We start from the raw sequence: 13,912 nt of genomic DNA on the forward strand, positions 1-13,912 counted from the left end.
ATTGCAAGTGATCAAATCAGATTTGCGCATTCAGACATAACCAACCTATCTGCATGGGTTGCTTTGGTAACGACGCAGGCGTACCCACGTGATGATGCTTTCAAAACAGATGCGGGAAAAATGGAGGTGCATCATCTCGCTCTCCAAATAAGCACCCTGTCCAGTCGTGGTGCAGAACTCCTCCGTCGTACAAGAAAAACTCAGCGACGGAGGAGACTGATGTTGGACCTCATGTATTCAGATAGAAGACAAAGGCAGGCCTAACACAGTCATAAAAACCTAACTCAAGCCCCCACATTCCAAGTCGTAAATTATACTGATAAAAATCGTGCCAAAATCAAACAAAGGGAGTCCAAAACAGACTACAAATCCCATGAAGCCTTGCTCACTAAAGGATCGAACTCTCAACTCCTATTGGATGAGGCACACAACAGAACGTCCCTCAAACATGACATCATCAGGAGTTGAAATACCTCTGAAATGCTTCCGGGATTTGCTTCCAGCAACTTTGTTTGCAGTGTGTAGACGCAGCTCATCGCTGCTCTCATGTGCAACCTCGTGGCACAAGGAAGTAACGTCCGACTTGAAACTGTGGCCATACAATCTCCATCTCACTGGATGAGTTGAGATTACTCTGTGTTCAACCGAACACTCTAACGGATCCGAAAAAGACCGCCGAGCAATCTGCATCTTCATCCGTTTGCCTGCAGAAGTGAAGAGATTAAAGATTTCTCTTCCATCTTCAATCAAGTCGACATTTCTGAGTTCTCCGCCAGCCCGCCGAGAATCAACAGCCGTGCCCGCCAACAGAGCGAGGAAGCGGCCTCCCGTCATCACCTGAGCCTCAAGGAACTGGGTCGGAATTAAAGGACGAATGAACACACATTCTGCATCCTCATGCGATTCAAGTAAGAGGTTTACATCTGGGCAGAGATAGAATATTATAGTGTGTTATTCTTGTGTTTCAAGGTTTTTCTTCTTGTACAGTTTACGGACCGCCATGTCCGCTCATTATTAATACTCAGGGTATTAATTATCACGAATTTGTTTTGCTGTATTGTGGTCCAACCAAATTGGACTATTGTGCATTTTCACCATCGCGGGTGAAACCGGCAAACTGAGTTATCCATTAGAGTGTCAAAGAACGTGGGACTTTTACGAGCCGTCCACCGCGTCTCTGAGTGATAAACTAACAGCTTCATTCTCTCCCATGATCGCGAAATCGGCTTTAGGGCCATCACTTAATTCTCTCTCTCTCTCTCTCATACTAACCACACACACACATGCGTGACCCCTCACAAACACACACTCCCTCATGTGTTATAGGATTATTCTGATTTCCATATCTAATCATATCACTGTTTAGTTTGTAGTTGGAAGTTGGAAGTTTATTGACTGCATTGTATTAATTATTAATTGATATTACTGCATAAATAAACTTTGTTTATATTACAAAGAGAAGTGTTTTGGTTTGTTTTGCATATGCCTGTGTCATGCTGACAGGATGTCAGTGCTCGGATTCAAGCCTTCATTCATTGTTTTATTCCCCCGAAAATCGATATTCTTCGGATGTCGATTTTCCTAAGAAAACAATCTAATATTGAGACTGTTTTACTATCTGGTTATTAGTCCCTGATTCCAGGGTGGTGCCCTGGCAATATTAATCCTTATTAATATTCTGTTGATTTTTGATAATTGATAATTATCTTTGATGATTGTTGAATTTGAATGATCAATAAGCTAGTGTCAATTTTAATTACTGTTTCATCGATGTTAACAATTAACGATTATCTTTGATAATTGTTGATTTAAAGGATTAAAAAAGCTAACATTGATTCTCATCAATGTTCTATTGATTTGAATAATTAATAATTATCTTTGATAATTATTAATTATTGTTAATAACCAAACTTGCTCCTAAACGAAGCACACTACATTTACTGGAGCCCCATATGAGGTTTTAATGAGTTAGATTCAATTAATTAAATTAAATATTAATTAATGACTAAAGAAATAATTATTAATTATTTCTGATAGTAACACTGATCTAAACAACCAGTAAAGCCCTACACTGGTAAATATTGTGATGTTCCGTCCTGCAGTCACAGCTTATGAATACTTCAGGCATTTCTGTCACCGATTTTGGACGTCATCGTTGTGTGTCGCGTTAAGAGTGACGCAAAAGACCATTTGAAATCCGATTTGAGCAGCCAGATTTAAATTGCATTTGAAACCACCTCCCGATGTGGTTTGAATCAGATTCGGAAAAAGCAGATTTCATGGGGTTTTTTGCTGTCCAGACTATCAAAACTCATCTGAAAAAAATCTGATTTTTAGTGGCAGTCTGAACGTAGCCTCCGAGACGTCTCTGACAAGCAATGTCCCCCTTAAAATCACAAAGTAATCAATCTCAAAATTTAAAATGTGCTCCCTCTTTGACACGTGTGTTTTGTTGTCAGGGAACTGTCACTGAATTTCGAATTAAGTGAAAAGTCACATCATGCATATTTATTTTCATGATCGATCATTGCTGCCACGTCCGAGTACTCGTGCCCATCCCTAGCCTTTACCATTTACTGATGTGCTGCGATGTGACTCTGTTGAGGAGTTTCTCCCTAAAGGTAAAAGAAAAAGACATTAAGAAGAGTCCCATACAGTAGAGGGCAGCACTTCCGCGAGACCGCCACAGCGCTGTCAGCGCGAACATTCATTCTACGTCACTGTTTGTGCTGACGCGGCGTAAGCGCTTCATCCATTAGGAGCACCTACGTGTCTGTCTCTTTTCAGCCGTGCTAAGGATCGGAGAGGAGGAAAGACTATAGCCATGGCACCCAAAGGAAGCAACAAACAGCAGTCAGAGGAGGATCTCCTCCTGCAGGACTTTAGCAGGAATCTGTCCGCTAAATCCACGGCGCTTTTCTACGGCAACGCTCTCATCGTGTCCGCGATCCCGATCTGTAAGTTCAGCTGGAGACTCTAGTCTCTGCTGTTGTTTGATTAATTCAACAAACATGCAGACGTCTTAGTCGATTCTATTCTATTCGAATCTGTTACCTCTAATATGACTAATGTTGCTAGTTAGATTGAATAGTCCTGCACCAAACCATCTAATATCATACTCCAAATGAACTCTCTGTGGGGTGTTTGTGTCTCATATACTATTTTGTTATATGATTTGCTAGTGATTCATTCACTAAATGCTCTTTGATGATTGATGACCATTGTTAGTAAAATCTGAGTGCTAACAGATTTGCGTTATTGATTGTTCCATGACTACAAGAACTATTCCTCCCTTTGGATTGAGTATTTGTCTGCTTACCTGGCTGTTGCTTATTTGTCTTTTCGAAACAGGGCTTTTCTGGAGGATCTGGCATATGGATTTGGTCCAGTCCGCAGTGCTGTATGCAGTCATGACCTTAGTCAGTACATACCTGGTTGCCTTCGCTTACAAGAATGTCAAATTTGTCCTTAAGCACAAGTAAGACTTTGTCCCGTTGATCTGTTGCCCATAACACATTGTGTTTCAATGCACTCAGGCAATACTAATTCTGATTGATGTTTTTTTTTTGTTTTTTTTTTGGAGACTGTTTTGGTTATTTACGGGATAGTTCACCCCAAAAATGAAAATTCTCTAAACATTTACTCACCCTCATGCCATCCCAGATGTGTATGACTTTCTTTCTTCTGCTGAACACTAAGATTTTTAGAAGAATATTTCAGCTCTGTAGGTCCATACAATGCAAGTGAATGGTGGCCAGAACTTTGAAGCTCCAAAAAGCATATAAAGGCACCATAAATGTAATCCATAAGACTCTAGTGGTTTAATCGATGTCTTCAGAAGCGATGCCTAGTAGGTGGCGATGTACACAAAGAATGTGAATTGCCAAAAACCAAAGAAGAATGTGAAAGTGGAAATTCATAGTAAAAGGGGGCTTATATTGATCTGTTTCTCACCCACACTTATCATGTAGTTTCTAAAGACATGGATTAAACCACTGGAGTTGTATGGATTACTTTTATGCTACCTTTATGGACCTTCAAAGTTCTGTCCACCATTCACTTGCATTGAATGGACTAACAGAGCTGAAATATTCTTCTAAAAATCTTCATTTGTGTTCAGCAGAAGAAAGAAAGTCATACACATATGGGATGGCATGAGGGAATGAAGAGAACGTTTCCATTTTTGGGTGAACTTCCCCTTTAATGTCAACTATGTTAGTTGATTAAATCAGACAACCGAATTGATAGTCAAGGAACTGGCACTTTCAGAGTGGCCCAGAAACGTGAAGATGCTGTGTCCAAGGAAGTGACCCGCAAGCTCTCTGAGGCCGACAACCGCAAAATGTCCCGCAAAGAGAAGGACGAGAGGTAAGTTTGTCACATATATTGTATTGATCTTTGAATGGTTTTGGTAGCTTGAGTAAAATGGATTTAATGACATCTGCCCTTTATGTAGCCTTTTGATCTGCTTTTGATCTTTTCTACAGAATCCTTTGGAAGAAGAATGAGGTCGCTGATTATGAGGCCACAACTTTCTCCATCTTTTACAACAACACTCTGTTCCTCTTGCTTGTCATTGTTGCCTCTTTCTTCCTGTTGAAAAACTTCAATCCAACAGTGTAAGCACTCTTACTTCCTTTCCACATGACTACATCATCAGACCAAAGTTTGCTATAGTATAACCTGAATATTTATTGTTTGTTTGGTAAGCCTATTGAAATGCACCAACTGCATTGAAGTGTAATGTGTCCCCTTGATGTTTGTTTCACAGCAACTACATTCTGTCCATTAGCGCCTCTTCAGGTCTGATCGCCCTGCTGTCTACAGGGTCCAAATAAGAGACTGATCACATCAGGAGAAGATGAGGAACAAACAAATGAAATGATTGAGTTAGGGGAGGGAATTAAAGAAGGGTTGTTTTCTTTTTGGGAGGGCATTTATCATTTCGTCTCTAAAACTTTCATGAAATTCATGATCGATAAATGCTGAAAGGCCTTCTTTTTTACGTCTGGACTTTTTTTGTTTTGTACAAATAAATGGCAGTTGAGACAGGTGTCTCTTTTCCTTTTTTCCCCTACAGTTGACAGAGGAGTAAAGCCCACACTTGGATTTACTGGCCTTATGCATTTTTTATTTCAAGCATATATAATCTACCTCTATATACTGTTTAAATATTTATATTTACAGAATTCACTGTGGCCATACAGGGAGAGAGATGCATGATATGATAAAAGACCCTGATGCAGAGATTCATAACAGCCTGTGAATTTAACATGTCTTTTTTTGTTTTTCCTCCTGAAACAATTTTACAAACTTTTGAAAACAGGAGTCACTTTATGGTGTGATCTCTTCAATTTTGTAAAGCACATAATTTACAGTTGAGAAAAGCTCACAGTATTACACTCATGGACCCATGGGAGAATGGGTAAGCCCTAATGTTCATGCAGGTTAGAATCAAGGCACTCCGCAGGGAGATAGGACTAAAGGCAACACTACTGTCATTATCCAATGGAAAGCCTTCTGAATTAGAAGGTTTCCACCTAGAAATGCACTGGTTTACTAGGATTTCTTCTATACAGAGCCAATGGGTGATTCTCATGAAGCCTGTCAAGAAAATGCCCTGATCCTGCTTTATTTCAAAATCAAAAGTTTTGCATATAGAAAAGGAAGCCAATTTTTAGGGCCATTAAGATTTTTTACATTGTGGCATTTGTAACCACCTAATTCCATTTAGCGTAATGTGAAAAAAAGATGGTTATTTTGACATTTTCATTACTGCAATGTGAAAAATTATATTTAAATTGAAAGTATTTACACATCATAGTACTACTCCTTTGGGAACTTAATTTCATTTTTGCTGATTGTAATAAAACAAAATCATACAGCAGCATTTATATTGTAATACAGTAAAAAATGACTGTTATGGTAAAGAGAATCATTAAAAACAATGGGAATAGTAGAAGTAAACCATCCGGATGCATTACGGTAATTGGAGGTTAAAATGTGCTTAAGTGTCCTGAAAATATCACAATGCAAAAAATTAAAAATCAAGAAATATTCCGGGTTCAATGCAAATTTAGCTCAATTGACTGCCACTTACAATGGAAGTGGATTGGGCCAATCCGTAAACGTAAAAAATACTTACTGTTTTAAAAGTATAGCCACAAGACGTAAACATGCGTGTTAATATGATTTTAGTGATATAAATGCCTACTAATCTTTTCACTGTAAAGTTATTTCCAATTTTATAATTTCATTGCCACGACGATGTAAAGCCATAAACCTGCAAACAGCCTTAAAAACATGAATTTAAACAACTAATTAATGTAAGTGCTCTTATAAAATTGTAAGCTTCACATTTCTGTCTTTAAACCCTCCAAAAAATGGCCCCATTCACATCCATTGTACTGTAAGTGCCTCACCGTAACCTCGATTCTGGCTTATTTTAAAGAAAAAGAGGGATGAGTTGAAACTATTTTTTGTGGTAATCAACATTATGCCACAAATGCTGTTGATTGATCTTAGCTTGTATTGAATTTTAATCTTATATGATTTTTATTTGTTTGGGGTTCGATGTGACAAGGACATTTTCTTGACAGGTTTCGTGAAAATCGCTTCATCAACAGATAAACAATTTTGCTTATTTCCTCGTGCTAGATATAAACAGATTTTAAATTAATCTAAAAGCTCAGAGAAGGTAAAATACTGCAGGGTAAGCAGCATGTCTGTGATAAAAATGCCAAGGGCATGATAAAGTATGGCTTTCAAGTAGGGTGAGCAAGAGCTATAATAAAAACAAACATAAGGCTCCTGCAAGTTGTAAATTAGATTCACCCCTATAATTCTGCAATGCTGCCATACATATTGGGAGCTCCTTGCTGAGCCATAATTTGTGTTCCTCGGATCTTCCGACTAAATGGAAGTCCAGACCTAAAGAGGAAACTGGTGGGAATCCAGAACACTAAACACTGCCATGGCATAAGATACAATATGCATGTTTTTTTTTTTTTTTTCTGTTTTTTTTTTCAGAACAATTCTAATACTGTATACGGCTATGTGGATTGAGGTCTGTTTTATAATACAGTTGCATGTTCAGTCAGTACATGTTCATAGATTTCTCAGAGAGTACTGCTACCCTCATTATTTTATGACATTTCTAAGATCAGAGGTGTGCAATACATTTCCTACCACAGGTAAGAAACACCCAAAGCCCATGGCATGAAACAAACAAACACATTCTCTTTAAAATATCTCTCATAAAAATACTGAATAACAATACAGGCTTTCTTGCACAAGCAAAACAAAATCTTTACGAATGCAGATGACCATTCCACTGAGTCTTTTGCTCTACTGTCTGTGGAAAAAGATTTGCAGTTACTGCATTTGAACACAAGAGGGCCTCCACTCTCTGTCCAGTCCAATACTGATGATCCCAATAGCTGATGATTTTGAGAGCAGAGGCCAAGAATGGATCAGTTCATTTTTAAATATAATTTCTAGATGCCTTCAGAGCAGTGCTCAACAGCATTGCTGTTTATATATGCAAGGTGTCTTTATGAAGTGACAGCTTGACACCACTCGTAGGGATACTTGCTGTAGTGTTGGAATGCAAAGGCACACCAGTAAAGAGAGGTGATGCAGGTACAGGTTAATGTGGACAGCTCTCTAAGGCTCCAGAGAGAGGCCAGACCAATGATGAAAAAAGACTCGGAGCAGGAACCACTGAGGGCACAAACAATGCTACACACATCAGTTACTATCTCTCTTCACTCTTAGTGTGACCCTAGGCCCTAGGACCGATAGTCCTTCTTGTTGTACGGCCTGTTCCCCAGTATATGATCAATATCTGAGACCACATGGGACGTCATCTTTGGAAGTACCTGGATGGACAACAAATGTAAAGAAAAGGGAATTAATTAGGAAATACGCAATACATTGATTCCAGAACTACACCAACACTGAAACTGAGAAAAATGGCTTCCAAGTAATTTGGTTTTAGTATAGTTGAGCCAAACTTTCAGTCCCAGGACTGATCATAGTTTAAGAGATGCGATTGTGGTCATAAAATTTGTAATTACTGTGTTTTGTCTTAGCACAGCAGTATAGTTGTCATATAAAGTTAGGATAGGAGACAGTATTTTAACATTATTTAAAAAGACAGTATTTAAAAATGAGAATTACACACATCACCTTTAAGTGTTTGTGATATATGCTGATACACATAACATTTTGTATGTTCACCTGTATGGCTCCCAGGTTTTCAGTAAGCTGCTCTGCATTAGAGGTTCCTAATAATACAGAGCTTACGCCCTCATTTCGCAGACACCATGCTGGACAGAAAGAGTGACGGAAAAGACAGGCATAGTTATGGACAGGTCTTTTAATAATAATTCCTCACATTTTCATAGCACTTTTCTTGACAGTGTCACTTAAAGTGCTTAAAAGAAAGTGGGGGACTCCCCTAAACCAACACAATTATGAAGAATCTACCTGAGCGATATTATGGCAGTGCTTTAAAATTATTGTTTGTTTGGATCAACAATGATTTAAGAATTACAACAAAGAACTGAAACCATGTAGCAGCCATTCTAGCTATGAAGTAAATACTGAACTGCCGGTTCCATCTGTAGCAGAAGTCTTGAGGAGACGCGCCTTACCTACGGCAAGCTGAGGCAACGTGCAGCCAAGCTTTTCAGCAATATGGCCGAGTTCCTTCAACTTAGCCTGCTGCTTTCGTCCATCCTCACTGACTATTTTGTCTTTCATCCACTGGTATGACTGAAAATGAAAGAAAACAACAAAAAACGAAATGAAACTAAACATAAAACAAAACAAGAGAGTCAGGATGGAAGAAGCATTGCAGTCAATAACATTTGTAGTTCTTAGTCTTATTTTGTATGCTCTACAGCGGTATTTCTAGCAAATTAAGATTTGTCTGCAATTTATTTGAATATGTCTGTGGTACCTTCATAGCCGCCCTGGATGATTCTGGGATACCATTTTCATACTTCCCAGTGATGATCCCACAGGCCAAAGGGGACCATGTCACGGCCCCCACACCTACAGACACATAAAATATTATTATAGCATGTCATCTAGAGACAGTTTATGATTTATGAAGATGAGCAGCATGCTGTCAGTGATTAATGTGACAACATCGTATTTGGAAAGAATGTATTTATAGAGGGGGTTTGGTGAGTAAATGTAGACTGATGATGGATTGATGATTGACACCTGCCTATCTTATGGTAGAGCTCTGGCAGCTGTACTTCCACCTTCTCCCTCTGGAAGAGATGATACTCAGCCTGCTCACACACTGGAGGAACCAAGTTAAACTGCCTGGCTACGGAGTACGCCTCCTACAGAGAAAAGAGAAAAGCGAATAACTATTTATTTACAAGCTTTATCCTTCAGCCATTCGTTGCACATACACCGATCAGCCACAAAATTTAAACCACCTGCCTAATATTGTGTAGGTCCCCCTCGTGCTGCCAAAACAGCACCAACCCACATCTCAGAATAGCATTCTGAGATTATATTCTTCTCACCACAATTGTACAGAGCAGTTATCTGAGTTACCATAGACTTTGTCAGTTCGAACCAGTCTGGCCATTCTCTGTTGATCTCTCTCATCAACAAAGCGTTTCCATCCACAGAAATGCCCATCACTGGATTTGTTTTGTTTTTGGCACCATTCTGAGCAAATTCTAGAGGCTTCTGTGTGAAAATCCCAGGAGATCAGCAGTTACAGAAAAACTCAAACCAGCTCATCTGGCACCAACAATCATCCATGCGATTATCTAATCAGCCAATCGTGTGGCAGCAGTGCAGTGCATAAAATCATGCAGATACGGGTCAGGAGCTTCAATTAATGTTCACATCAACCATCAGAATGGAGAAAAAATGTGATCTCCGTGATTTGGAGCGTGGCATAATTGTTGATGCCAGACGGGCTGGTTTGAGTATTTCTGTAACTACTGATCTCCTGGGATTTTCATGCACAACAGTCTCTAGAATTTACTCAGAATGGTGGCAAAAACAAACAACATCCAGTGAGTAGCAGTTCTGCAGATGGAAACACCTTGTTGATGAGAGAGGTCAACAAAGAATGGCCAGACTGACAAAGTCAACAGTAACTCTGATAACCGCTCTGTACAATTGTGGTGAGAAGAATAGCATCTCAGAATGTTATTCTGTGATGTGGGTTGGCGCTCTTTTGGCAGCATGAGGGGGACCTACACAATATTAGGCAGGTGGTTTTAATGTTGTGGCTGATCGGTTTATGTACAGTGGTCCCAAACATATTTGGACACTTTTGGATACTTAAGTCACACTTAAAATGTATGAATTTAATTGTATGACATGGATAATAAAATATCAAAGAGGTATCTGCAACCAAAAGATGCGTGGCCTTTTCTCAGAGATAATCTCACTTTTCTGAGGCATTTATTTTATTTTATTTTTTTCAATTTTTTAACCAAACTGGTCTGGTCTCTTTTTTAGTGGATGTATGAAGTCAGTTTCCCCACAAAGATGCCCTAGAAGAGCAACTACAGGTGTATTGCATCATATTATTTATGTATCACAAGGTTTAACAACCAGAAAATTTCCAAAAACCTTTATAATTTTTAAACAATATACAGAATGTATTTGAAGCCTTACAAACTTGATTTTGTGTGTGTATTTTGTTATATAACACAAAGGAATTCATACATTTCTAAGTGTGGTTTAAGTGTCCAAATTCTTCTTTGGTCCACTTTATAATTGTAATACGTGTTATTCAGACATATGATCTCAAGGATGCTTTCATAATTTCTCCACTAGGACTCCAGGGCAGCAGATATTCAAGATATCACACTTTGAATGCAAATATTTTTCTCATCATATATACAGTACATATACATAGTTATATTACATAACTGATGTTTACCCTATTCACACCTTTTTTTGTGCATGCAAGTGCTAAAATATATGCACATACTGAGCTCTCATGATCTCTCTCCTTTGATTTTAGCATTTGCAATGTGCTATCATTTACACGTTCCATGATGTAAACCTATGTTCCAGTTGTGGGAGTGCTGCATGGGATGGATCTGGCGTGACACCAGAACATGCTATTATCACTGTCACACAAATTACAGGTCATCTCTATGTCTCCTTGCTGGCTGTTCCTGTAAAATCCCTGATCAAGCCTCAATTTATCACCCATGAATTAATAATGCCAGTACTTAATTACAACATATCAGTTTGTGCAAACTTGCTTTGTGCTACTTTGCAATTACAGCAGCATACAATACTGGCGAACACTGACTTCAGGGCTAAAAATATGTGAAGTGAACAAAATACACAAGAAGTGCTATTCTGTTGTCAATGCAAATCCTGTTTGCCCTCCGAAGTGCCTGTTTCTATTTATATTTATACAGAAAGTCAATAATCAGTGATATGCCGAGTTCTTGCCAGGTGAAACACCACACCACAGAGTGCTTAGTTAGAGATCAAAGCCGACGCTTGGATCTTTTGTGTGAGCTCTGCAGGGCTCCTTAAAATGGGAGCAGCCAATATCTGTCCAAATATAGTCTATGTTCCGCTATGTTTCATCCTAAAATTGATTGAAAAAATATTTTTCTTTTAATGTTGTCAGGTTCTGTAGCTTAACTGGTAGAGCATGGCACTAACAACGGCAAGTTTGTGGGTTTAAATGGATAAAAGTCATCTCATCTTAGTGATACAGTAGATTTCTACTGAAATGCTGTGTTCTACAGGGTAACTTGCTAAAGGAATTCCCCATAACACTGAGGTTTATGAAAATGCTTCAACCCACCATTATTTCCATAGCGGTCCATCTTGAGGTACCCCAGTACATAGACATGCCTTGGTTTATCACATAGGTCATGGCTCTGACAATCTCTGGGGAAACAAAAAAAAAAAAAAAAATGCACAAAGCCAGTGCTGTTACCAGACATGCAGCAAAACTTTGTTCTTCACCCCCATGATTTTCCAAACCTTTTTGACTTGCTTTATTCTGTGAGACACAAAAGGAGATGTTGATCAAAATGACAGCCTCAGTCACCATCACTTTTACTGTACAGAAAAAAGATGCTATGAAAGTGAATGGTGACTGAGGCTAACATTCTGCCTTTTGTGCTCCACAGAAGAAAGAAAGTCATACTGGTTTAGAGCAATATGAGGGTTAATAATGACAGACTTTCATTTTTAGGTGAAATATCCCTTTCCTCCCTTTCCTTTTCCTTCTCTGACTATTACCGTTTCTTGTCAGCTTGAAGAGTCATCAGGATGTGTATAATAAAAAAGTGTATAGTTAAACATCTCCAAACAAGCAGACTCTGTGTTTGCAATGGGGGGTGTTAACTTGAGAGAGAAGATGACATAGTGGGGGAACAGCGAGAGAGAGAAGTATGCCTAGTTGGGCTGCGGCAAGCAGAAGTTAGTAAAATAAATAGAACTGTAAAATTCGGCTCTCTATGTCTTTTTCTACTATTTTCAGGAGGTGGCTAAATCTGGTTTGGTTCAATATAGTTTTATTTGATGTGTCTGAGCTCGAGTTGATTAAGTTAAACTTGACTTCATTCGATGTGATTTCACTCAATTCAATAAGTGCACTCTTGCGGAATAAATGCATGATTAACTACAGCGTAACTTTATATTCCCTTCAGCTTTTACCCTACGGGCTGATGAAATGGAAATCAGCTTGTTCCTGCATTAGAGGTACGAAAGAGATAAAGAGCAAGAAAAGAAAAAGACAGAGAGAGACAGAGTCAGAGGACTGCAGAGCCACTGAGGAACTTTAAAATGCATTGCACACACAGTGAGGAGCCCATACTAAACTCTGGACACTTTACGCATCAATGCAGAAGCAAAGCACTGCATAGTTATCAGCCTGTCCATGACTAAGAGAAAGAGAGAGAAAGACAGAGAGAGAAAGAGTTCTAGCAGGTACAAATTCGAAAGAGACACACTGAAGATGGCTCTCTGACCTACAGTATTGTCTTCAGTTTCTCTTGGAACAGCAATAGCTCTTTTCAGATAAAAGACATATACTGGCCTTGAAGCAAACCAAACACACGAAAACATTGCAAAAACTTCAATTAAAATAATCTGTCAAAGGCGTAAACAAAAAATACTTTAGTAAGATTTCTTGAAATTAGAATAAATATCCGCCACTGTAAATATTAATGGATCTTAAAGACTAGACATACATGCTTAAACTAAGCAAGTTGACCTTTATCCTCATACGACCCCACGTCCACATGTGTCTCTAGTTTTGTTTGAAATTGCCGTGTTAAAAACTTCATAAATTTTTCTTGTGTCAGCGTGCTGATAAACATGAACATTTGTGGATTTTGGGACATTATTTCCTGAAAAGTTGAAAAAACATGGTTGTTATTTTGAATAACTTTCAACATTAACACATCTGTGGGTCATTTAGCTTCATTTTAATAAAAATTTTGTTAGATTTTATTTTGTTATCACTGTACAATATGGTTCTATTAAGTAATATTAGTAAATGCAAACCTATATTTACTGTGTATTTTCACATTGAGAATCAATAGGTTCATCCAAATGCTAAAAATGTTTGCTTTCAGAGGCTTTATATCGAGTTAGGATGAAAATAAGGTTCATTTAAACTGTTCTGAGACCAGTGCAGATAGACAGCACACTAGTGGTTGTCATTCATGAAATAGCACGATGGGAGAAAGGTGCCATACGTTGTTCCCCTCAGGCTACTCAGCCTTATAGGCTCCATATGGTTAGGATTAGGGTGGGGGAGGGGTTAGGGCATCTGCTGCCTGCCAGTCACAAACCGAGGCCCCTTTGTACAATGGGCACAAAATAGGGAGCAAGGGGACATCCTATAGCTTTCTATACAGCTAAGTGCATTCACTCCTAAAAT

The 13,912-nt window shown here is 38.7% G+C and overlaps 2 protein-coding genes across 4 annotated transcripts in view; one reads left to right on the plus strand and one right to left on the minus strand.

Moving 5' to 3' along the window:
* The first annotated feature begins 2,715 nt into the window (after nt 1-2,715).
* Nucleotides 2,716-5,049, plus strand: LOC127416657 (translocon-associated protein subunit gamma). The gene is made up of 5 exons (XM_051656104.1): nt 2,716-2,957; nt 3,352-3,478; nt 4,270-4,368; nt 4,488-4,619; nt 4,772-5,049. The coding sequence occupies exons 1-5, from the start codon at nt 2,825-2,827 to the stop codon at nt 4,836-4,838; spliced, it is 558 nt and encodes a 185-aa protein (XP_051512064.1). The 5' UTR covers nt 2,716-2,824; the 3' UTR covers nt 4,839-5,049.
* Nucleotides 5,050-5,124: 75 nt separating this feature from the next.
* Nucleotides 5,125-13,912, minus strand: part of LOC127416656 (voltage-gated potassium channel subunit beta-1-like) — a 152,899-nt gene continuing 144,111 nt past the window's right edge. For all 3 annotated transcript variants that reach the window (XM_051656103.1, XM_051656100.1, XM_051656102.1), the window contains 6 exons: nt 11,822-11,907; nt 9,239-9,359; nt 8,966-9,060; nt 8,658-8,778; nt 8,242-8,330; nt 5,125-7,880 (listed from right to left, as the gene is read on the minus strand). In XM_051656103.1, the coding sequence (XP_051512063.1) occupies nt 7,791-7,880; nt 8,242-8,330; nt 8,658-8,778; nt 8,966-9,060; nt 9,239-9,359; nt 11,822-11,907 (602 nt within the window). In that variant the 3' untranslated portion in view covers nt 5,125-7,790. The remainder of the gene's footprint in view (nt 7,881-8,241; nt 8,331-8,657; nt 8,779-8,965; nt 9,061-9,238; nt 9,360-11,821; nt 11,908-13,912) is intronic.

Source organism: Myxocyprinus asiaticus, chromosome 26 (assembly GCF_019703515.2).
Source record: "Myxocyprinus asiaticus isolate MX2 ecotype Aquarium Trade chromosome 26, UBuf_Myxa_2, whole genome shotgun sequence".
NCBI lineage: Eukaryota > Metazoa > Chordata > Actinopteri > Cypriniformes > Catostomidae > Myxocyprinus > Myxocyprinus asiaticus.

What these genes read in the sequence shown, in the direction of transcription:
- LOC127416657 (XM_051656104.1), top strand. Translation starts at nt 2,825, where the DNA reads ATGGCACCCAAAGGAAGCAACAAACAGCAGTCAGAGGAGGATCTCCTC. An exon ending in CGCAAAGAGAAGGACGAGAG is followed by an intron (nt 4,369 to 4,487) that starts GTAAGTTTGTCA and finishes TCTTTTCTACAG; the next exon opens with AATCCTTTGGAAGAAGAATG. An exon ending in AAAAACTTCAATCCAACAGT is followed by an intron (nt 4,620 to 4,771) that starts GTAAGCACTCTT and finishes TTTGTTTCACAG; the next exon opens with CAACTACATTCTGTCCATTA.